This window comes from Stegostoma tigrinum, chromosome 9 (assembly GCF_030684315.1).
Source record: "Stegostoma tigrinum isolate sSteTig4 chromosome 9, sSteTig4.hap1, whole genome shotgun sequence".
In the NCBI taxonomy this organism is placed as follows: Eukaryota; Metazoa; Chordata; class Chondrichthyes; order Orectolobiformes; family Stegostomatidae; genus Stegostoma; species Stegostoma tigrinum.
In genome coordinates, this window is record NC_081362.1 from 94,939,767 (window position 1) to 94,965,752 (window position 25,986).

A 25,986-nucleotide genomic window follows, 5' to 3' on the forward strand; every position below is an offset into this window, starting at 1 on the left:
AAGGGTGAGGTCACGGAGGAATTCAAATATATGGATGAGAATTTTTAAAATCAAGGCATTGCTTAACGGGGAATCTCTGTAGGTCATGAGTATAGGGATAGCAGGTGGAACTGGAGTTGGAAAATTTGAGTGAACAGTAGAGGTTTGGTAGGCCTCAGGTTAACAGGGTGTAGAATGTGCAAGGTCCAGAATCATAGAATTTTACAGTACATAGAAAGGCCATTCGACCCATCATGTCTGTACCAGCTCTTGAAAGAGCTACCCAGCTAATCCCATTCTCCTGCCCTAACTCCACAATCCTCCAAATTCATGACTTCCAAATATACATCCAGCTTGGTCTCCAAAGGAATCCACCTCCACCACTCTCCCAGGCAGTGTATTCCAGATCTCAACAAATCTCTCAGTATCGAAGTTTCTCCTCATCTCACTCCCAGCTCTCTTGCTGACAATCTTCAAACTGTGACCCCTAGTTAGTGAAATACCAACTGGTGGTTATATTGAAACAGTCACATCGAGAAGTTATATGGGCATGGATTTCTGCAGCAGGTGAGTTGAGGCAGAAAGGTATTGGTGTTAGCAATGTCATGTCTATATGTTCAGGAGCTCATCCCGTGTCAAAAATGTGAACAGCCTGCTCAGTCTCTGATAATTGCCAAGGAGGGGGATCAGTCAGTAGTGAGGGAATAGAGTTTATGGTAGGCATCAAAGACAGTTAGCTTCAACCTTCCCAATCTTTAGTTGGAGGACATTGCTGTTTTGTATAGAACAGGAGCTGAACAGCTTACTCTATTCCTTTTCAAAAGTTCATCCAGAAACCCCATCAATAGGGGCTCAGGAGGTTGTAGTGGGTATACCTGGGTGCTATGTTTTCAGGGGATTTCACAAAGGGCCAGTGTGTAGCTAAAGCCACAACAGCAGGGTGTGAATCAAAGAAAATCACAATCAAAAGAAAGGAAGGGAGTGATAGCTCTCATTTTGGCTTCAGAGAAATGAAAACAGATGTGTCCAAATTGCACTGTAATTACTAAAATAATGGTGGGGAAGAGATTCCCAAAATGTACAATTTTGTAGCTAAGAGAACACAGAATGATTTCAATTATTGTATCTTTGTGGAATTGAAATTCAAGATTTCCATCGTTGCTGTATTGAAGAATGCAGACAAGCCCAAAACGCGTTGACTCCGAGACAGTTAACCACACGGGGATGTGAAGGTGTCAGCACTAAGAACATGAACTCTGAAGGAAGCACATTAACGGCAAGTGCAGTCTCCAGGAGAAAGTAAATAGATTGAAGATGTTTATCTGTCAAGAAATGGATTTTAAAGCAGACATTAGTGCACAGAAGAATACACCCCCCACCCCCCCCAATCCAGTGTGGGAAGTAAATGGAAGCCTGCCAAATTGCTGAGTTAATGGAAAAAATGCCAAAAGGACAAGGCATCAACAAAAGCACAAAGGGAGCAATTGGCCAATTCCAACACAAATCTATATAGCGACCAATTACATTTCTCCAAAAAGTCACCAATCGTTCTGAATGGATCACTTTAAAATGCAGCAACATGCTAAGCAGTGACTTGGCTCTGCACAGTAATAAGACAATTGAACAGTTAAGGTGTTTACGATGATGATTTCTGCAGGAGGTTATCTGAGGTAATCCTTTCTCGATCACTGCAACAGGCCCAGTTGGGCTGATGGTTTCAAGGGCAGCTCCTTGTTCGATGCAAGTCTCACAGGGAACTGAACTGAAGGCTCATCCCCATTTGGCCTGGAAAAGGTTTTTCCCGTCACCCTGTACTGGACAATACTCTCAATCATTTCAGTGCAGATAGCTAAGGACTGGGTGGGTACATGATTGATTGTAAATGGGCAGGTAGCTGTCGGAGGTGTCAGGCACAGTATTCCACTGTAAGCCTCTCCACAGAGCCAAAGTGAACATTATGAACCTCCTATACTTCTACAAACTGAACTGGCAGAGTAAGTTGTGAATCAGGTTGTGTACAAGCAGCATCAGACCACCGTACAGCTACAACCCTGGCATCTACCCAGCAACGTGAGGGAGAAAACTGTCCGAGTATGTCTTGTGCATGGAAAGTAGAATGCTACTTAAGCAAACATGCATGACAGCTCAATGGCTAGCACTGCAGCCTCACAGCTCCAGGGACACGGGTTTGATTCCAGCCTTCGGTGACTGTGTGGATTTCTTCGGGTGCTCTGGTTTCCTCCCACAGTCCAAAGATGTGCAGGTTAGGTGGACTGGCCATGCTAAATTCCCTACAGTGTCCAGGAATGTGGGTTAGCAATTGAAAATGGAGGGTTACAGGGATGGGGGTGAGATGCTCTTCAGGAGCGTGGACTTGATGGGCTGAATGGCCTTTTTCCACACTGTAGGGGTTCTATTCTATGAAATACCACCCCATCACAATCTCCTCATGATCATCGAAGTGCTGGAATGGATCAATGACAGTGCTATCAAGTGGCACTTGCAAAAAAAATAGTCTCACTGACACTCAGTTTGGGCTCCGTCAGGACCACCTGGCTTCTGACCTCATTATAGCCATGATCCAAACATGGGTAAAACAGCCAAACCCATGAAAGTGACCAACCTAGGCAAGAAGGCAACATTTCTCACAGTGTGGCATCGACTTACACGCAGATGTCTCCTGGAACTTCTCGCTTGCTTTCTTTTTCCGCCACTTCCATGGTTTGAAGATTTTTCCAATGGATGCCAGCTTGCTTTTTCGCTTCAGTGGTGGCGTCCCAGATCCAGAGGGCAGTCCTTCAGAGTTTGTGATGGAGTACTTTTCCAGTCCATCGGCTGTAATAAAAAAAGGGAAACACGTCATGCTTTACTCCTCCCCCATCCCTGCCATAGTCAACCAGTATTCTAGTGTTATGGTCCCAGCTGATATTCACATTGGACACATCAGATCCCAGAGCGAAACCTGGCTTGTTAGATCTTAACTTTGATTTTTAATCATGCAGATCAGTTATTAACACATTTACAAGAGGCTGCTAGTGTACTTTTAGCACAAAGGATAAGTTGCTTGCTAGGCAAGAAGAAAAACATGAACTGTATCATACTACACAATGGAAATTTTGGAAATGTTTTATTATAGACATCAGAAAAGCATTCAAACACCCTATTTCTGAAGAAGGGTCTAGGCCTGAAACGTCAGTCTTCCTGCTCCTCTGATGCTGCTTGGCCTGCTGCGTTCATCCAGCTCCGCACGTTGTTATCTCAAACTTGTATCATCTGTTTTCCTACAAGATTCTGACAAACAACCAAAACCTCAGTGAAAATTCACCAATCTCTCCACATGAAACTAAAATAAAACACAGAACAATGGATGCTGGAAATTTGATATAAAAGCAGAAATTGCTGGAGAAACTGTGGGTCTGGCAGCATCTGTAGAGCCAAAACAGAGTTAACATTTCAAGTCCCAGTGACTCTTCTTCAGAACAATTTCTGCTTTTGGAAACTAAATTCACTTTTACTTTTAATTTTAGTGCAAACTTATGAACTCAGGTGTCCAGTTGCCTTGCCTCGCAGACTAATTTTCTGGACTACGCTGCCCTTTTCAGTATCTCTGGACTCCTTTCATTTGGTAACAGTACAATTAACTTTAACGCTTTGAACTATTAACTTCCTGTCTCTTCAAGTCAATGTTGCCAAACTTCATTAAAATGCACCTAAACAAAAAGGATCTCCAGATCTCCCATACCACAGCCCCAGGCTCCCAAATCAAAATGAACAAGAAAAATGACTAGCCTTCTAAAGGTAAAGTTGCCATAGTCTCAGAGGACTGCTCTTTTATTACAGAGCTAGATGACAGGTGGTGGTTTAACCGGCTGGTTGTCACCATGCAGGATACAGGGAAAGAAATTCCACCAAAATAAAATTCACACTATATGTGATAACTCCCCAAAAGTATATCCAGTGGGTTACCAGAGGACACCGGATGCAAGAAAAATCGGGCAGATTTTTGGAAAATCTTTGACACTGCAAGCTGTTTAGACCATTGCATTAATAGGTCATTCAAAGCAGACTCAGTAGTAGGGCAACATGATGGCTCAGTGTTTAGCACTGCTGAGTCACAGCCCCAGGGATCTGGGCTCAAATCCATCCTCGGGTGATTGTCTGTGTAAAGTTTGCACGCTCTCACACTGTGTGGGTTTCTGTTGAATGCTCTGGTTTGTTCCCACAGTCCAGAGATGTAAGGTCCTGGGGAGTGGTGTTGAACAAAGAGACCTTTGAATGCAGGTTCATAGTTCCTTGAAAGTGGAGTCGCAGGAAGACAGGGTAGTGAAGAAAATGTTTGGTCTGCTTGCCTTCATTGGTCAGTGCATTGAGTACAGGAGTTGGGAGGTGATGTTACGGCTGTACAGGACATTGGTTAGACCACTTTTGGAATGCTGCATGCAATTCTGGTCTCCCTGCCATAGGAAGGACGTTGTAAAACTTGAAAGGGTTCAGAAAAGATTTAGAAGGGTGTTTCCAGGGTTTGAGCTATGGGGAAGAGGCTGAATAAGCTGGGGCTATTTTCCAAGAAGCCTCAGATGCTGAGGGGAAACCTTATACAAGTTTATTAATAGATAGGGTAAACAGACAAGCTCTTTTCCCTGGGGTGGGGATGTCCAAAGCTACATGACATACGTTTAAGGTGAGAGGGGAAAGATTTAAAAAGGGACCTAAGGAGCAACATTTTCATGCGTGGTGCGTGTGTGGAACGAGCTGCCAGAGGAAGTGGTGGAGGCTGGTACAATTACAGCATTTAAAAGGCACCTGGATGGGTATATGAATAGGAAGGGTCTAGAGGGATATGGGCTAGATTGCCAGCAAATGGGACTACATTAATTTAAGCTATCTGGTCAGCATGGTTGAGTTTGACCGAAGAGTCTGCTTCTCTGATGTACATTTCTATGGCTCTATGACTCTATGTGCACATTAGGCAGACTGGCCATGGGAAATTGTCCCGTATTGTCCAGGGTTAGCCATAGTTAGTGTGGATTATGTTGGGTTGGGATGCATTTTAGAGGGTTGGTGCAGACTTGATGGGCCCAACTGCCTCTATCTGCACTGTACAGAATCTACAATAACTTCCAAAACACAACTGCATTATAGCTAAAGAGGGAAAATGCATAGCACAGGGTTACAGACAGGACGGATGAATTGGAGAGGCTCCTCCTATGTTGTGCCAAACACTGCAACACTAAATTATTTCATTAGCTGGAAGACATCACAGGCTGTCTCAATGTTGGATTAGCCCAGGGGCTTCTATCCCAGCCTAACAGAATCAACACAGACAAAGGAATTTGACATTGATACCACGCTGTAGGGATTCTTTAAGGCCCATTGATTCCACCCCTCCACCCCAAACTGCATCCCACCTATAGCCACTCCTCTACCTTTTCCCATAACCAACCCACCCAGCCTGCACATCCTTAAGTGGGGGAATTTAGCCTGGCCAATCCACCCTCACCTGCACATCTTTGTATTGTGGGAGGAAACCCGTGCAGACTTGGGGAGAATGTGTAAACTCCACACAGACAGATAGTTGTCTAAAGAGTGGAATCGAACCTGGGACCCTGGAGCTGTGAGGTGGCAATGCTAACCACTGAGCTACCATGCCACCCTCACAAAGGTCACATTTAGAGAGAAGTTAATAACTTTGTCAACAACTCCCACTCAAATAAAAATAAATAGACGTCTACACTCACACACAGCACAGCTGTGAGCAATGCCATGTGTCAGGAATCTCAAACATTAGCTTTCAAAGTAGTGCAGCAAGATTGAAAGCAGCAGTGAGGTTGAGACCACTCTCTCCGTGACTCCCTTGTTCGCTCCACACTGCCCTCCAGCCCCACCACACCCGGCACCTTCCCCTGCAACCGCAGGAAATGCTACACTTGCCCCCACACCTCCCCCCTCACCCCTATCCCAGGCCCCAAGATGACATTCCACGTTAAGCAGAGGTTCACCTGCACATCTGCCAATGTGGTATACTGCATCCACTGTACCCGGTGTGGCTTCCTCTACATTGGGGAAACCAAGCGGAGGCTTGGGGACCGCTTTGCAGAACACCTCTGCTCAGTTCGCACCTCCCAGTCGCAACCATTTCCACTCCCCCTCCCATTCTCTAGATGACATGTCCATCATGGGCCTCCTGCAGTGCCACAATGATGCCACCCGAAGGTTGCAGGAACAGCAACTCATATTCCGCCTGGGAACCCTGCAGCCTAATGGTATCAATGTGGACTTCACCAGTTTCAAAATCTCCCCTTCCCCCACCGCATCCCTAAACCAGCCCAGTTCATCCCCTCCCCCCACTGCACCACACAACCAGCCCAGCTCTTCCCCCCCCCACCCACTGCATCCCAAAACCAGTCCAACCGGTCTCTGCCTTCCTAACCTGTTCTTCCTCTCACCCATCCCTTCCTCCCACCCCAAGCCGTACCCCCATCTACCTACTAACCTCATCCCACCTCCTTGACCTGTCCGTCTTCCCTGGACTGACCAATCCCCTCCCTACCTCCCCACCTATACCCTCTCCACCTATCTTCTTTACTCTCCATCTTCGGTCCGCCTCCCCCTCTCTCCCTATTTATTCCAGTTCCCTCTCCCCATCCCCCTCTCTGATGAAGGGTCTAGGCCCAAAACATTAGTTTTTGTGCTCCTGAGATGCTGCTTGGCCTGCTGTGTTCATCCAGCCTCACATTTTATTATCTTGAAAGCAGCAGACACTCAGTGCAACTGTAATATATAACAGGACAAAGTGGTTACCCATAGGAACAGGAGCAAGGATGGGGAAGAGATGTGAACAAACACACGTCCCCCAAAACAACACAAACAACCAGATGGGGGACCTGCAGGCTGAGCCAAAGAAGTGGAAGGCCAGCCATTCACTGTTGCAAATGGAAAATTCTGGAATGGGAAGAGATCACCCAGCAGACGGAACCCTAAAACAGTCATCAACGCAGAGAAACAATCAACAAACCCTGCTGACCATCACAGCCAGAGGCGTGGGGTAGAGGGAATGGAGATGTGTGTGGCTTGAGCAAAATTTCAACGTTGTACCATCACTGAGAGGGAAATCTCAACAAGCAAAGACCATTGAATTGAAACAGAATGATAAAATGTCACATTGTAGGAGCTGTCTACTGTAACTGTGTATGCTGTTCCAAATTAGTCTGACTGTCCTGGTCTTTAGTCTGGGAGTGTGTCTTTGTGTTAGCATGGACAAGATGGGCCAAGTAGCTGTCTCTGTGCTCTATCATTTCTATGGTTCTATTTCCCATTGAGAGTGAACAAGGTTACATCCAATTTCAAAACTTCAAATGTACATTTAGGCAGTTCATTTCAGACCACAACTCATCCGTCCAAAATAAATTATTTCCATCTCTTGACGATTTAATCATTTACCTTATGCCTCCTGCTTACTGATGCCAATCAACAGAGTTTGTCCCTATCCACCTTAGCAAACCCCTGCCCAATTCTAAGCGTCGCTACTGAAATTTCCCTTCACCATCTTAGTATAAGGTGCTCAATTGGGTCCGGTACAATTTATTTTCAGGCAGAGCTGAATCGGAGAAGAGTTGCTGCACCTCAGTGATGCTTTCTGAGCCTTGCATTGAGAGAGAGTGCTTTTAACCAGGGAGACATCCCCTGGTGCTACAGAACAGCATCACCAGAGAAAATTCGATACTGAGTCACATGAGGACAGGTAACCAAAAGTGTATTCAAAGACCGAGCGTTTAAGGAACAGAAAGGAGGAGAGACAGAGACGTAGAGAAGGGGTAAGAGGTTTAAAGGGGGGAGTCCACATGTGTCAATGGTGGAGAGATTCAGACTGAGTTTGAGAACACAAAGATCTTGGACAGTGGTGGGGCTCAGGAGATACTGAGAGGGCTGAAGCCAGGAATGGATTTGAAATAAGGCTCGGAATTCTTACACTGAGATGAAGGGCTCAGAGAGCAAAATACCACTCAGGGTAGGAGCTCAGCCTCAGAGGGCTTGGATTTTTGAACGGGAACTGAAGGCTGTCAGAGCTGATAAAGGTTGAGGATATCGTGGATAAAAAAAAAACTGATGGGGCAACTTTTTTAAAAATTTATTAATTTGTGGGATGTGGGTGTCACTGGCTGAACATCCCTAGTTGCCCCTTGACAGGGTGGGGGTGAGGTACCTTCTTGAACCACTGCAGTCCATGTGCTGTGTGTTGACCCATAATGCCGTTAGGGATGGAATTCCAGGATTTTTGACCCAGGGACAGTGAAGGAATGGCAATATATCTCCAAGTCAGGATGGTGGCAGCTTGGAGGGGAAATTGCATGTGGTTTTGTTTCCTTGTATATGCTGCCCTCATCCTTCTGGATGGAAGTGGTCATGGGTTTGGAAGGTGCTGTCTGAGGATCTTTGGTGAATTTCTGCAGTGCATCTTGTAGATAGTACCAGCAGCGTGTACTGAGTGTCAGTGGTGGAGGGAGTGGATACTTGTAGATGTAGTGCCAATCAAGCGGCTGCTTTGTCCTGGACGGTGTCAAGCTTCTTCAGTGTTGTTGGGGCTGCACTCATCCAGACAAATGGGGAGTATTCCATCACACTCCTGACTTGTGCCTTATAGATGGTGGACAGGCTTTGAGGGTTCAGGAGGTGAGTTGAATTACTTGCTGCAGGATTTCTAGCCTCTGATCTGCTCTTGCAACCACTGTATTCATTTGGCGAATCCAGTTGAATTTTTGGTCAATGGTAATGTTGAGGATGAATCTCGACAACAGTGAGAAGGTAGGGCTGGGGAGGGTATTGAGTTGAGTGGATGAGGAAGTTTTGGTAACAAGGCACACACATGCATTTCCCATAGGACAGGGCAGGCTCCTACAATGTGCCTGATGGGCTTTGTTCACTAATGTGATAAACGTCAGTTTGGAGTTTAAAGTCATCCACCACCTTTCTACAGCACACACACAATAAAAACTAAAGAAAAATACAGTGAATTCTCACAATGCACAGGAATGTCTCAAAGCACTTCATCCACAAGGTGCTTTGAAATGTTCAGCGACAATTTGTGAGTCACTTTCACAGAGGCACGTCATACAACCTAGTGGGCTATATGAAAATCAAGGAAAATTTAAGGTGTTGCCAAAGTTGTAAGATTTTAAAGCCTCTGAACCAGAGGAAGGGGGTAGAATAGGGGGTTGCTCCTGGTGAAGAATAGTTTAGGGTAAGGGATCATTCCATTAATCTTTACCTTTTCACAACAAGACTTGCAGAAGGTCAAGTAGGGTAGGCGTTCCAAAGCATTTATGGACAGTAAAGGACTTTCTTAACTGGAATTCCTTTAAATTCCACACAGCAGGATTCTAGAAACAACAATGGTAGTCCATTTCTATTTGGAACATCTTTGGATTTTGATGTCAAGAACTACCATCTTTCAGATGAGAAATTAAATCGAAAAGCAGCAAATGATAAATAAATACTGAGCATGTCAGGTTCTATAGCATCTGTGGAGAGAAGCTGAATTTTTGGCGTAATGTGTCAAACTCCAAACATGGGAAGGCCAGTGGCCTAGTGGTATTATTATTGGACTGTTAATCCAGAGGCCCAAATTATGTCCTGGGGACCCAGGTTCAAATCCCACGAATCCAAAGTATCTGGAATTAAGAATTAATGATAATTGTGAATACATTATCAAACAGAACATAGAACATAGAACAGTACAGCATAGAACAGTACAGCACAGAACAGGCCCTTCAGCCCATGATGTTGTGCCGACCATTGATCCTCATGTACGCACCCTCAAATTTCTGTGACTGTATGCATGTCCAGCAGTCTCTTAAATGACCCCAAAGACCTTGCTTCCACAATTGCTGCTGGCAACGCATTCCATGCTCTCACAACTCTCTTTGTAAAGAACCCGCCTCTGACATCCCCTCTATACTTTCCTCCAACCAGCTTAAAACTATGACCCCTCGTGCTAGCCATTTCTGCCCTGGGAAACATGGGAAGGCCAGTGTTGAAAATAAAAACCCATCTAGTTCACTAATGTCCTTTCGGGAAGGAAACTGCCATCCTTGATAACAAAGTGTAGAGCTGGATGAACACAGCAGGCCGAGCAGCATCTTAGAAGCACAAAAGCGGAAGTGTCAGGCCTAGACCCTTCATTAGAAAACTGCCATCCTTACCTGTTTTGATTGACATGTGACTCCAGACCCACAGCAATGTGATTGACTCTTAACTATCCTCTGGGCAGTTAGGGATGGGCAATAAATGCCACCTAGCCAGTAATGTCCACATCCCATGAATGAGTAAAGAACCCCCTTCCTGCCCTCGAATGGCATGGGCAATGGTGAGGAAGTTGGGAAATTTTGAAGAAAATGGAAAAATCAAGTTCTCAAGCATCAAGAAATAAAAGTTCTGATATCCCCCTTGAGGCTCAAATAGCAAGTACACAATCTTGGTGATGAATTTTTTTTCCTCAGTGTCATGAATCTGTAGAATTCTTTACAGCAGAGGGCTGTTGAGGCTGGGTCATAAATATATTCCATATCTGTAGGCACAGTGGCTCGCTGGTTAGCAACGTTGCCTCTCAGCACCAGGAACACGGGTTTGATTCCAGTCTTGTATGACTGGAGTTTGCACACTGTTCCTCTTCTGTGAGAGTTTCCACCGGGAGCTCTGGCAACCTCCCACAGGCTAAAGATGTGCAGGTTAGGGTGGGTTGGCCATGCTAAGTTATCTCATAGTGTCCAGGGATGTGCAGATGAGGTGGGTTAGCCGGAGAAATGCAGGGAGGTGGGTCTGGGTGGGATGCACTTCAGAAAGTTGCTACAGATCAATAGGCCAAATGCCTTCTTCCATACTGTAGGGATTCTATGATTCAAGGCTGAAATGGATGGATATTTAATCAGGAAGGAAATCAAGGGTTATGGGGAAAAGGCAGGAAAGTGGGTTTGAGGATTCTGAGATCAGCTGTGATCTCACTGAATAGGCCTACTTCTGCTCCAGCAGTTACAATCTTATTTGCAAACATGGCATCGACATGTCTAACTGCCCAATGTTAAATCACAAAATCAAACTCAGGACAGTAAAATGTACCTTTGTGTTACATAAAGATATGTTGCCTTGGGTAAGCCAATCATCCTACAGAACCAACAAAACATCATCACGCTCTGGTATCAGCTTAAGCATGCCTAATTTATTTTTTTAAAATTTCATTCAAGAGATGAAGGTGTTGATAGCCAGGCCAATATTTATTACCCATCTCATTATCGGGAGTGCGATGGCCTAGTGGTATGGTCACCGGACTATTAATCCAGAGACCCAGATAATATTCGGAGATCTGGGGTTCAAATCCTGCCAAGGCAGATGGTAGAATTTGAATTCATTGAATATCTGAAATTAAGAATCTAATGATGACCATGAATCCACTGTTGATTGTTGGAAAAACCTATCCAGTTCACTAATGCCCTTCAGGGAGGGAATCTGCCATCCATGCCTGGTCTGGCCTACATGTGACTCCAGACCCACAGCAATGTGGTTGACTCTCAGCTGCCCTCTGGGCATTAGGGATGGACAATAAATGCTGCCTCGCCAGCGACACCCTCATCCCCTTAATGAATAAAATAAATAAGTAATTGCACACAGGGCAGTTGAGAGTCAACTACATTGCTGTGGGTCTGGAGTCACATGTAGACCGGATCAGGTAAAGGGCATTAGTGAATTATGTGAGTCTTTCCAACATTTGGCAATGGATTCACTGTCATCATTAGAATCTAAAGTCCAGAGGTCCCCAGAACATTATCTGTCCAACAAGAGGCCATTGCCTCCCCCTTGTTAATCAGCTAATCCAACTGGAAGAGAGCTGTCTGAATCCACTCATTGCTGCAGTCCCACATTTCCATTGACTTCCACATTCTGCCTCTGTCATACATCCTCATCCTCTAACTCAATGAAACTCCTGTAGTACCAGCTCCAGCCTTGAGGCAGAGTGGTAATATATTTCCAATTTAGGATGATGAGGGGTTCGGAAGGGAAGCTGCTGTTCGTGGTGGTGTTCCACTGGCCTTCCCCTGCCAGACCATAGTGTTTGTGGGTTTGGAAGATGTCCCACTGCCTCTTGTAGACATTGGCAGGAGAGATTAGGACTAGAGTGCACAGTCTTAGAGTAAAGGGGAGACACTTTAGACTGGTGAGGAGGAGAAACTTCTTCAGCCACATAGTGACGAATCAGGTGACGAAGAGACTGTGCTCTTCTTCTCAAATGAACATGTTGGACTACAACCTGGTGTCCTGTGACTTCTGACTTTATCACAGTGAGTGCCATGGGTATGCTGGAATGTGCAGCATGTAAACGCTCGAGAATTCGCCAACTTATCTGGTGACACGTATCATATCTTTGTTGAATGTTTGCAACATGTAAATGATTCTTATGGATATTAACTGATGTGTAATTCATGGAAAGGAGACAGTACATAAACTGTGGAAGACCACAAGCTGTTGCATGATTTTGTCTGCTGCACCACTAGCTTTGCAAAAGTGACATCTTGTCCTGAATCTTCCTGCGTGTTTCAGGAAGTTGCTGCATTGTAATAGCTAACAATTAACCTCACCCTGGGAAATCATTTCCAGCAATCAGCAGTGGAAGTACCACTTTACCAACATCTCAATTGTCACGAAGACTGTCAGTATTTCCACTGCAGAGAGAAAACAATTCTAAATGTGAAATCTCATTCTTTCCGTTTAAGAACTTTCTTTCAGGAAATTTAAAGATTGCAAACTTTTATACAAAAGCAGAGTTGATATAGTGTGGAGTTGGAGGAACACAGCAGGTCAGGCGGCATCAGAGGAACAGGAAAGTCGGCGTTTTGGGTCAGGACCCTTCTTCAGGTCTGGTGCATTATCTGATGCTGCCTGACCTGCTGTGTTCCTCCAACTCCACACTGTATTGACTCTGACTTCCAGCAACTGCAATTCTTGCTATCTCTTGTACGAAGCAACTGCTTTTCTGGTGGTAGATCTGTAATAATAACACAGTAAAACAAACAACTGTGGATGCTGGAGATCTGAAAATAAACAGAAATTGCTGGTGAATCTCAGCAGGTCTGGTAGCATTTGTGGAGAGAAAGCAGAGTTATGTTTTGAGTCCAGTGACTCTTCATCAGAACTGAAGCATTAACTCTGACTTCTCTCCACTGATACTGCCAGACTTGCTGAGCCTTTCCACTAATTTCTGTTTTTGTTTCTGATTTACAGCACTGCAACTTCTTCAATTCTTATTTTCTATTTTAAAACCGCTGGAGAAAGAGCAATCGTGTCTGTACGGTTTCTTAATAATTTCTGCTTTCTGTAATGAAATCTAGCAACCATGGTGAAAGTCAATCTGTGAACTTTTTCAAAAAAAAAACATTGTGGATTTGGTGCATATTCTGTCTCCTCCTCTGCCCTTCCCTCATTATTTTAGAACTCTTTAGCCTCACTAGTTTCAGTAGATACACTGTGCTCTGCTGTCTTCCTTGCTCTGCTATCCATATGCACTTTCAGCATCTTTGCAGGCCAAAAATGTATTTCATAAAAGCCCCAAGGCTCTCAGATAAGTTCAACGAACAAGAGCACATTTGCCAAATCTGTTTGCAATGAATATTCAAATCATCCCTGAGCTCCGATACAAACCACCCATGTGAGAAGTCACAGCAGGCTCTGTTGGCAAGCTTCCTGAGAACGTTGTAGCAGTGACAAGATCTTCCCCCAGCTCCCTCCCACCTTCGCACCTCGTTTTTCTATCTACAGTCACTGATGGCTGTGACATGTGGATCAAAGTGGTGTCGTCAAAACAAGCTCAGCCTGGGTTTTCTAACAGGGAATTTAGTTGGAGTTCCCTCAGGTCCCAGCCGTGTTTAATTTCCTGAGGGATTGGAATCCAAACTGGTGAAAGCCCCTGCTCTATGCCAGCAACAGCCTAATTCGCAGAGGGATTTTGAAGCCACAGGGTAATAAACAGGCCCTTCACACAATTGTGTTATGCAGGAGGTCCAGGTGGAATCTGCTCCTGGCAGAGGGCAGCGGGCTTCGCTGTACAAGACACCGAATAGGAGCAGGTGTAGGTCACTCAGCCCTTCCCTGCCTGCTACACCATTCAATTCATGTGACATCCAATTCAGTGACAGAGCATAGAAGATGTTTGGGTCCAACATATTCACGCTGACCAGATACTGTGCATTAATCTAGTCCTATGTGCCAGCATTTGGCCCACATCCCTCCAAAGCGGAAATAAAAGCCACAAGTACTGCTGATGTTGTAAGTCACAAAACAAGGAAAAACTGCTGGAAAAGCTCAGCAGGTCTGGCAGCACCTGTGTAGAGAAATCAGAGTTAATGTTTCTGGTCCAGTGACCCTTCATATACCCATCCAGATGCCTTTTAAGTGGTGTAATCTTACCAGTCTCTGCCACTTCCTCTGGCAGCTCATTCCATACTCACACCACCCTCTATGTGAAAAGGTTGCCCCTTCAGACTCTTTCAAATCTTTCCCTCTCACCTTAAACCTACACCCTCTAGTTTTGGACTCCACCACCCTGGGGGTAAAAACCATGCATGTCGTGATTTTATAAGGCCACCCCTCAGCCTCCAACGCTCCAGGGAAAATAGCCCCAGCCTATTCGGCCTCTCCCTGTAGTTCAAACCCTCCAACCCTGGCAACATCTTTGTGAATCTTTTCCGAGCCCTTTCAAATTTTGCAACATCTTTCCTATAGCAGGGAGGCCAGAGTTGAACAGAGGGTTCCAAAAATGGCCAAATCTATGTCCTGTACAGCCACATGACCTCACCATTCTCTGTATTTCCTCCGAACCCTTGAGCTCCACGGACTATTTTCCTGAGAGCCTCAAAAACACCTGCAGCAGGATGAAAATTTGCAATTAATTCTTGAAACTTTAATGGTGTGATGCTGAAGTTCAGGATTCTCCTCAGGTTATCATACAAGTTCAACTGGCAGTTAGGAAGACAAATATGAGGCTCACGTTCATTTCAAGAGGGCTAGAATACAACAGCACAGATGAACTACTGAGTTTGTGCAGGGCTTTGGTCAGACTATGTTTGGAATATTGTGAGCAGATTTGGGCCCTGTATCTGAAGGAAGGATGTGCTAGCTTTGGAGAGGGATCGGGGAGGTTTATAAGAATGATCCCGGGATGAAGGGCTTATCATATGAGGAGTGGGTGAGGACTCTGGGTCTGTACTTGATGGAAGGGTAAGGGGGGAATCTGATTGAAACTTACAAAATGCGGAGAGGCCTTGACAGACAGGACATGAAGATGATGTCTCCACTTGTCGGAGAAATGAGGACTTGAGGGCACAGCCTCAGAGCAAAGGGACAAACCTTTAGAACTAATACACCGGAGGAATTGCTTTGGTGAGAGGGTGTTGAATCTGATTGCCACTGAAGGCTGTGGAGGCCAAGACATTGAGTGCAGTTAAGATAGATAGGTTCTTGACCAGTCACGGAATCAAAGCTTACAGGGAGGAGGCAAGAGAAGGAGGTGGAGAAACATATTAGCCATGATCAGGTGGAGCAGGCATAGTGGGCTGAATGGCCTAATTTCTAGTCCTATGTCTTATGGTCTAGACGTTACAAGTGATGTGAAGGTGCCTGTGCTGGACTGGGGTGGATAAAGTCAGCAGACACATGACACCAGGTTATAGTCTAATGAGTTTACTTGGAATCAGCACTCCGAAAGCTTGTCTGCTCAAATAAATAATGGACTACAATCTGGTGTGTTGTGACTTCTGACTATGTACCTTTAAAAACTAGGTTTCTCTGGAAGATGATTTCTAAGAAGCACTTTGTTTTTAGGAATTGATTACATGACCAAATTGCCTGGAGAGAAGAAAAAGAAAAATCAGCTGAAACGTATGCAAGAATTTAACTGCAGAGTGTTGTGGGTATGGGGAGTATATTCCTGTATATGACTCTGGTTTTGAGCAGATTGGTTGAAAACACAAGTTGCCTTCTTTGGAATGAAAATTAATTAAAATGCAATGTGTTGACAAAAAAGTCTTAAAACCCGCAGTCTGAGCAAAGATCATACAACCCGAAACGTTAGCTCTAATTTCTCTCCAAAAATGCCAGACACACTGAGCTTTCTTAACAATTTCTGTTTTTGTTTCTGATTTACAGCTTCTGCAGTTTTTTTTTTACTGCCAATGGGTTGGACGTTGGATAGCTAAGTGGAGAGTAGTACGAGTGTGAAAGAGCCTAAATGCTAGACTCAAGGAGTTAAGGAGCCGTAGAACCAGAACACTGAAGATGTCCATGACGAACAGTCATATCAGACTCAAAGTATAAACTTGGTTTCTTTCTCCATGGTTTCTCTAGCACTTCGTGTTAAACTAGATCACTTGTCTCTAAGGTTTTGGAGTAGATGTGTAATCCAGCTCAACGGGCTCCAGAGTTTAAAAACCAGTCGGGAAAACACAACAGCGCTTCATTGGAGGTTGCGCTGAGGACGTTACCCAGCAGGGTAACGAAACGTCTATGGAACAACAATGAACCAGATCGGTCAGCCAACCAACCACAACACAGATCACTAGTCCAATGCAGTTCCTATTACTATAATTACATAATTCTATGATTACCACCCTCCCTCCCTCTATTACTGTTTTAACTTGAATTATTTAAGATAGGAATATTCAAGTTCTTTGATTTTCAAGGTACAGTTGTTTGATTTTAAGCAGTGAACACTGCGGCTTTGTTCTGTTTTAGCAAATCCAAAAACAAACCACAACTGGTCTCGACTTGATCATAGGATGCCCTGAGGTTGTGATAGGTGCCACACAAATACAAATTTTTCTCTCTCTGAGCCACATCCGACTGGAATGTTTAATAAGACTGGAATAAATGGAGCTTGGCTGCGGATTGACCACACATCATACTTCCTAGCTTCGGTCTGTTCAGTGAGGAAACAGATACCATTGGATTCCGTGCACAAATCTCTGTTGCATCTGAACAGAAGGCCTCTTGAACTGTTATGAATTGGAAAATTTTCCCACAGGATTGTGAGCTCTTATTGCTATAAACACAAAGGCTTGAAATTGAAGCAGAGCTGCTCCTCATTTTTGGCAAAAAAAAATCTGCAGAACCAGAAAAATGGTGTATGCTACAGAAATCCTACAGTAAACAGTTAGCCCAAATAAAAAAGTAAACCATCTATTCTTTCCAATGAAGTCGGTTAAACTCATCATAATGACTAAAACTCAATGAGATTTCACTCTGAATCTATATCAGTTATAAATATTTAACTAGCTTTCGTTCGTCACCATCCATTTCTTATTGTGAAACAAATGCAAGAGGCCACACTGGATAATTGAGAGGGGTTAACAGATGTCTGGAATAACTTACTGATGAGTGATCTCAAAATAAATAATGCTAATAGACCGGTGAAAATCTGTATACGTGAATACAGAGTTAGATTACAGTCAGGCTCATCTACACAGCCTGTTCACTATGGGGTGGAAGAACATAGAACAATACAGCGCAGAACAGGACCTTCAGCCCTTGGAAGGAACCCTTCCAAGCCCATGGCCACTTCCATCTAGAAGGACAAGGGCAGCAGATACATGGGAACACCACCTCCTGCACGTTCCCCTCTGAGCCACTCGCCATCCTGACTTGGAAATATCTCACCAGGTCCTTCAGTGTCGCTGGGTCAAAATCCTGGAACTCCCTCCCTAACGGCTTTGTGGGTTTCTCTACACTCTGAGAACTGCAATGGTTCGAGAAGATGGTTTATCACCAAGGACAGTTAAGATGGGGAATAAACACTGACCCAGCCAGTGATGTCCACATCCCCTGCCTGAACAAGAAAAAGTACCTAGAATGACGCAGAGGAATGGCAGGAGACAGCAGGAAAGTGGGTCAAAAAGAATCCAAATGGACTTCTTGGGCAGTATTTTTAAAAGTTAGAGAGTAAAATATAACTCTCTCATTTTGTTATATTTCCACCATGCAAGTGCGAGTGTGGCTTATCCTGGAGGCAGCCCAGACAATCAGGACTCCTTTATTATTCATCAAGTATGAAGGGTAGTTCGCTGAACATAACTCATTGGGAATATTTGATCTGCTAATCAGTGCTGTTTCACATTAACTAACCTCAGAGTTTACAGAGCTACAATCAAACCTGACCCTTGCCATTGCTCTCATTTTAAGATAACCTTAGCCACATTCTCTATCACATTTTCCACAACCGACTGTCATTGAAACCAGTCCCCATGCTACAAGAAGGACATAACCACGACACAGGAGCTAAAGTTGGCCATTCAGCCCCTTGAGTCTGCTCTGACATTCAATGGGTAATCTGGTAATCCTCAACTCCAGCTTCTTGCTTTCCCCCCACAACCCTCGATTCCCTCACTGTTTAAAAGTCTCTCTCAGCTTAAATTTATTTTAGGACCCAGGCTCAACAGATCTCTGGAGTAAAGCTGTCCAAAGATTGATTACCCCTTTTGGGTAAAAATCCTCATCTCAATCTTCAAATGTCCTTATTCTGAGATGATGCCCTCTGATGCTAGATTCTCCAACAAGGGGAAATAACCTCTCTGCATCTACCCTGTCAAGGATGCATTTCAATAAGGGCACCTCTCACTCTACCGTACTCCATTAAGCACGGGCCCAACCTACTCAACCTCTCCTCACAAGGAAATCCCTCATACAGCTGAGTGAACCTTCTCTAGATTCATTTATTCATTCATGGGATGAGGGCATCACTGGCTAGGCAGCATTTACGGGCAATTAAGGGTCAACCACAGGGACACCAAGTGAAGGCTTGGAGACCACTTTGTGGAATACCTACGCTCAGTTTGCGACAAATGACTGCACCTCCCAATCCTCGGGCAACGTATCATTCTGGGCCTCCTCCAATGCCACAACGATGCCACCTGAAGGTTGCAGGAACAGCATCTCATTTTTCATATTATGGTATCAATGTGGACTTCACAATCTTCAAAATCTCCCTGCCCCCTACCGCATCCCAAAACCAGCCCAGCTCGTCTCCGCCTCCCTAACCTGTCCTTCCTCCCACCTCAAACCCCACCCCCACCTCCTACCTACCAGCCTCATCCTGCCTCCTTGACCTGCCTGTCCTCCCTGGACTGACCTATCGCCACCCGAACTCCCCACTTACACTCACCTTTACTGGCTCCATCCCAGCCTCTTTGACCTGACTGTCTCCTCTTCATCTATCTTCTCCTCTATCCATGTTCGATCCACCTCCCCCTCTCTCCCTATTTATTTCAGACACCCCTTCCCCTCCCCCATTTCTGAAGAAGGGTCCAGACATGAAACATCAGCTTTACCGTTCCTCTGATGCTGCTTGGCCTGCTGTGTTCATCCAGCTCTACACTTTGTTATCTTACATTACTGTGGTTGACTTGTGGTCGACTGGAGTCGCATGTAGACCAGTCCAGGTAAAGATGCCAGTTTCCTTCCCTAAAGGACATTAGTGAACCAGGTGGGCTTTTCCAACAATTGACAATGGATTCATGGTTCTCATTAGATTCTTAATTGTGGATATTTCTTGAATTCAAATTCCACCATCTGCTGTGGTGGGATTCGAACCAGGCTCCAATCCCATTCGATTGCCTCCAATGTCAGTCTATCCTTCCATAAATAAAGATCCAAAACTTCACAGTATTCCAGATATGGCCTTATAGCAACAGAGTCCTACTTTGATACTCCACTCCCTTTCAAATAAATGCCAACAATCGGTTTGCCTTCCCTATCGCACACTGCAGTTGGATGCCAGCTTTTTGTGATTCATTGACACATCTCTGTCCTGAATCCCACTGCCACTTCCAGCACTGGCCACAGCAAGGAGAACCTGACACTGCCCAAAAATCCTAGAGTGGTCTGGTATCCCTAGCACCTGTGCCATCTTTAGAAGGGCACAGAACACCCAATAAGCACTGTCGGTTTGGATGGGTCCTGACACTTGCCCTGGGCGTGGCAAATAAGCGGAAATTGGCACCCCACTTTGTGGGCAGTGACACGGAGGTTCAGGGTGGTGCAGAAAAGGGGTGACTTCTTACTCTAGGGCTGGCAAAGGAGGCCACACTATCAGACTCTGCAACCCGCCCCAATCTGGCCCGGTCCTAGCCAGTTGGACTAAAGTCAATGGCCTTCTCCACTCCAGCCAGGGAAAGGCCACCATCCTTCACTGACCATCTCCCTCTCACTCACTTTCACTGCTGCCACACATACCCCCCACCAATGTTTGTGCTCTACTTCTCTTACTATCACACGCAACAACTTCCTGCGATCGATTCCACACCCCTTCCTCCTAAACCCTTCCAGCCCTTTGCGCCACTAACTCATTCATTTGGGACAGCCCACCACCCTTTCCTCATCAGCACCAGCACTAACATGAGTTGGATGGGGTGGGGGGTGGAATCAGGAGTGCTGCCTGCTGTGTGCTGGTACCAGTGCCCGTGCCCAGGAGCACACCCAGAGACATTGTCACCAGGTCTCCCAAGATGGGGACCCACAGAAGCAAACTGGATTCCTCAATAAGCGCTCAAAAGCTTTCATCTTGAGAATTGCTGACATCTTGTTTCCTTGTGGGTAGTGGTGCTGGAGCAGGGGGGGGGAGTGGTAACAGGATGGGATGCTGATTATTAATTAAGATCGATTAGCCGGTAATGTGACCGACAACCACGCAGTAATCCCCTTCAAAATGTATAGAAACGTAAAAACATAGAAAATAGAAACAGGAATAGTCCATTTGGCCCATCAAGCCTCTCTCCCATTCAATCTGATCATCCAGCCCAGTCCCCTGTTCCCGTTTTCTCCCCATACTTTTTGATCCCTTAAGCCCTAAGAACTATATCTACTCCCTCTGGAAAATTTTCAGTGTTTTGGATGAACCACTTCCTGTAGCAGAGAATTCCACAGGCTCACCACTCTCTGGTGAAGACACTTCTCCTCATCTCCATCCTAAACAGTTTACCTGCAAATCCTTAGATCCTGACCCCGGTTCTGGAATCTGGGAGAGCCACATGTAACCTTGCCACTTCCCAGGGACAATCTCGTCTCAATGGCCAGAAACTCTGGAAAATGCAGTGAGCAGTTGTTTTTCTCACTCCTCGGCCACGTCAGTCAGGCCCCTAAGATGTTCCACCTATTGGTGGATGGGTCTTGAATTGTGTTTGCATTTAACTCATATGGACTTTGTCTAAATAGATGCAGTTTGTTGCAAGAATGACTCAGTGTCCCTCTCTGGCCCCAGTCACTGGCTGACACAGCGATGCCAACATTCACTCTGTATCTAAAGGTTGCTGCACCAATGGTTGACAATAATCTTCTACTGCAGACCACTCCTCCCACTCCTGTGTTTACCAGAAGTTCTTTAAAAAAGTTGGGGGGGCGGGGGGGAATGCTATGTTTGTGACACTCCTTTGCCCATACATTGAAGAGGCTGCTTTTGAGATGGTTCCAAGTTGGATGCATCCTTGTCAAGCAAAACCACTGCGCTCGGGAATTCAGCTCCAACTCTGGCAAGCGTCTACCAATGTCTGTCATCGGAGGAGGAATGAAAGACGCAGTCTGTTTCAAGACCATCTTACACACCATTCCTAAGTCATGTGTTTGAATAGCCTACTTAACACTGTACAAATGCAGGCTGCAGCAAACTAAAGGATCAGTCATCACCAGCTTTTTCATTTCTTTTGATGATTAAAAAAGGAAAAGAATTTGCATACCTGGCTTGGGTAAGGACAGATAAATAGTTGGCATTTGGTATTTAGTAAATAAAGTTGAAGGGTTATCTTTCTTTCCTAACACCAATCAACCACAATCTTCAAATGGAGTCCAACAGAGAGCAGGAGCTGCATAGCCCCAGATTCCAAGGTTAGGAACAACACCTTTGAGAGGCAGTGCAGAAGAGGTTTACCAGGATGCTGCCTGGATTAGGGTGTATGACCTATAAAAACTCAAATTGTTGCCTCAGAGAAAGCAGAGGCTGAGGGGAGACTTGATAGAAGTCGATAAAATTACAAGATGCATAGGTAGGGTTGACCGTCAGAATCTTTTTCTCCAGAGTTGAAATGTCTAATCCAAGGGGACATGCATCTAAGGTGAATGGCGGAAGTTCAAAGGAGATGTGAAAGGCAATTTTTTTTTTTACATAGAGAACGGAATGTGCTGCCAGGGTCGATGATGGAAGCAGACACGATGGGGATGTTTAAGGGACTTTTAGATAAGCATGTTCACATGCAAGGAATGGAGGTCTGTGGACTAAGGGCAGGCAGAAGGGATTAGCTTAATTTGGTGTCATGTTCAGCACAGCATTGTGGGCCGTTCCTGTGCTGTACTGTCCTATGTCCTGGGATTTCACTGGGAATCCAACAGTCAAGGTGCAAACAATAGCAAAACTGCAGCACAACTTATTGTGTTGCCGCACCTTCCTTCATCACTGATTCCTTTCACACAGCTCCTGACTGTTAAAGATCTTCAGAGATTCAGGGCTGCATTGCTGCGATAAGACAGGACCTTCTGGGAGATGTTTTAACATTTGGGACATGTCTACACGGTCATGGTTGACAGGGTTTCTTTGGCAGTATCCCTTATCTATGCTTAAGGGCTTTGGAACAATGGATACCGGTCCTCAGGAGAGAGGACAACCACTGAGAGAGCACAACCCTGGGAGAAGCCATCTTTCACACGGGCTATTCAACCCACATCCTGTCTGCTCTCTCAGGTGGATGTAAAAAAAATCACTTGGCCACTATTCAACATGTTCCCTTGACATTCTGGCCAATTTCCTCCCTCAAACAAAATAAAAACAGGATGCTTGGTACTTATCCTCAATGACTTTCTGTGGAAAGTTCATGTGTGGAAATTGGCTGATACTCTATGTCTGTAGAGTTAATTTGGAAGGTAATTGGTTGTTGTACAGTATTGGCAAGAAGAGAAAGAGATGTAAATAGTTGGCTTTCCTTTAATGGTTCCGTAATAGATTTGCTCACAGATGCAGCTTAGTTTAAGCAGTCCTTTCAAACAAAACACTAATTAGGATTTCACACACTTCATTATAATTTGCTGGGGCCTCATTTCGAGTTAGTTTTGTCACTGCGCTAACATACCCATACACTGCCTCACAGCCTCTATCTCTTCAGAAGCCACTTGGCAGAACTCAAATAACCATGTGCCGAGGTTCCTGGTCTCTGCCTCGGCTGGCAGAAAATTCCAGACCCGCCTTTTTGTTTCAAAGCATATCCAGAAATGCTCTCCCACAACAGAATGGCTTTTTCCCAATTCGGCAATTCACCCACAGCAATGTTTTTCATCAACTAACCATGACTACTAAATCAACCGTGTTTTCCAACTGATTTAATTTACATGTAAAGCTCGGTGGGGCAATGCAGAGCAAAGGTGAGGGAGAGGGGCAGAGGTGGTGGGGGAGAGGGGGGCAGAGTGGGAGAGCACGCAAGAGAGCGCGCGCGAGCTGGGAGGATGTGCATTTATTGTTTAGGGTCAAGTGTCGGCCTGACCAGGAAAGGACAGCAGATCTCTCTCCCCGACAGACATCTGGGGAGGTGACGGCCTAGTGGCGTTATCACTAGATTGTTCATCCAAAGACTCATGTAATGCTCTGGGGACCTGCGGTTGAATCCTGCCTTGGCAGATGGTGAAATTCAAATTTACTTAGGGGAAAAAAGTCTGAAATTACGAGTCCATGGTCACTAAGATGATTTTCGATTGTTGGAGAAACCCATCTGGATCACGAATGTCCCACGGAGAGGGAAGCTGCCATCCTTATCTGGTCTGGCCTACATGTGACTCCAGACCCACAGCAATAAGATTGAATCAACTGCCCTCTGGGGAATTACAGCTGGGTAATTAAAGCTGGTCTAGCCAATGACATCCACATGGCAGGAATAATTTTTAAAACAAAAAGCAATAGACCAGATAGGATTTTACAGCATGATCACCATTAGGCTAGACTTTTTTCCAGATTTGATTAAACTCAACTTTCACCATGTTCCAAGAACAGGCCACGTGGATCTAGTACTGTATACGGAGGCAGGATTAATGAGGCTTCTCATCTGGTAGTTAAGGATCCTCTAGGGGGTAACAATTGCAAGACGATTAAATTTGAAATTTTGTTTCTCACACACACACACACACAGAGTTGGAATTAATGGGCCCTTCTCAGGTTGCAACGACACAACTAGTGGAATGCCACGAGGATCGGTCCTATCCCCTCAATGATTTATTATCAATATTACTGACTCAGGGGCAGAATGTGATGTATCCAAATTTGATGCTGATACAAAAATTGATGGAGGGCATGCAGTGATGAGGACATGCGGAATCTCAAAGGGGATACAGACAGGGTGAGTGTACGAGGACAAACACTTGGCAGATGGAGTTTAATGTAGAAACATATGAGGTCATGGACTTATTTTCCAGAAGAGTGAAAAGGTAAATTATTATTGGAGATCGACCCCAAAAAGGTGCAGCGTACATGGATCAGAGTGTGTTACTACACATACAACACAAAACATTAAGACTCATGTTCAGCAGGTAAATAAAAAGGCAAATGGAGTTTTGTTCTTCATAGGATGTGAGGGGATTAAAGGACGAGATGGACGTGAGGCCTTCAGTACTGGGTGGCAGCTAGATCAGCTACACACCAGGGTGACCACGGTTAGGGTGGATAACCCACTAACATATACACACTCAGGCACTCTCCACAAGCAGCAACACTGAAGCATCAGAAACAAAAAAAAACAGGTTCACGAGGCTAGCAGTTTGTAGGCAGATATTTGGGCAATCGAGCACAACAACTCCCCCTCCCATTCCAGTTTGCCGCTCTCCTCATCCAACTTAGACCAGAGAGGGGGCAGCCCTTGGAGGATTAGAGCCCCCACCTCCCCTAAATCCCATCTCTGGCCACAGCAGCCATTTTACACTGGAGTTGAGCCAATGATTGTCAACATTTAAAGATGGCCGACCAGAATCTGTGCTGACCTCAGATCCAGGCAGTGACTGGCAAAGAAGCATAAGAGCTTCAGTTGAAGGGCTGAGTGGGGGAGGGGGGCTGCTTTATCCCCTCAAGTGACCAAGAACAGGCAATTCATACCAACTCCTGACCACCGGTCAGCACACTAAGCGGAGGTGAGGGAACAAGCCTGGGAGCAGATTGGTTTGTGTGTGTTTTCGAAAGAAAACTAGCCAGCATGGAAAGCACAACCGTAACAGGAAGGCAGCTATGGGATAATAGAGGCGAGATATGTTATGGGAACATGAGGGCATGAGACTCACGTTCACTTCTCCGCTCTTTAAACCAGATAATCTGACCTTTTGGGGGGGGGGGGGTGGAACGGAGATGAATGACTGACTCCTTATGTTCCTGTGTATCCCATCATGTCATTTATGCTGTGAAACATTCCCTGACCACATTACCCCCACCATGTTCCATAACCTGACATCAAGACAATGCATTGAACACCAACTTCTGACATGATACCATCTAAACACCCCAAAGCACTGCCCCAAATACATAACTGTACAACTGCTCACCACATTCCAACACCCACCTCTGGTGCCACTCCAACATCTACACACAGACCCCTTCTCACAAACCCGAATCCCCTCTTCCCAACTGCTACATATTGACTTCTACTCAGTCCCTGTGCACCAGGACCTACTCACTAGCCCACCCAACCAATAACACTGGCTAGCTGCCTCTGATTCCCAGGCCATGTATCTCCCACCCAGGCACAATGACACCAGTGACGCCCCAGCAAACTCAATAACAGGCAGTGGGTTGTGGCATCCAACAAAAATGCTAATTTGCCATCATCTGTTTGAACACATTGACAATGTCAGTAAGGAAACTACCCTGGAGTTCCTGGTTAACGGCCACACTGCATTTGTATCTCTCTCTCTCTCTCTGAATGTTCAGTTCACACTGAGGAGGAAACAAATGGAACAAGATTA

General features: G+C 45.3%; 1 protein-coding gene across 2 annotated transcripts in view; it reads right to left on the minus strand.

The window, feature by feature from the left end:
* phactr2 (phosphatase and actin regulator 2) overlaps positions 1 to 25,986 on the minus strand; it is a 122,906-nt gene that overhangs the window by 67,086 nt on the left and 29,834 nt on the right. For both annotated transcript variants that reach the window (XM_048536147.2, XM_048536146.2), the window contains exon 2: positions 2,647 to 2,814. In XM_048536147.2, coding sequence (XP_048392104.1) covers positions 2,647 to 2,814 — 168 coding nt within the window. The remainder of the gene's footprint in view (positions 1 to 2,646; positions 2,815 to 25,986) is intronic.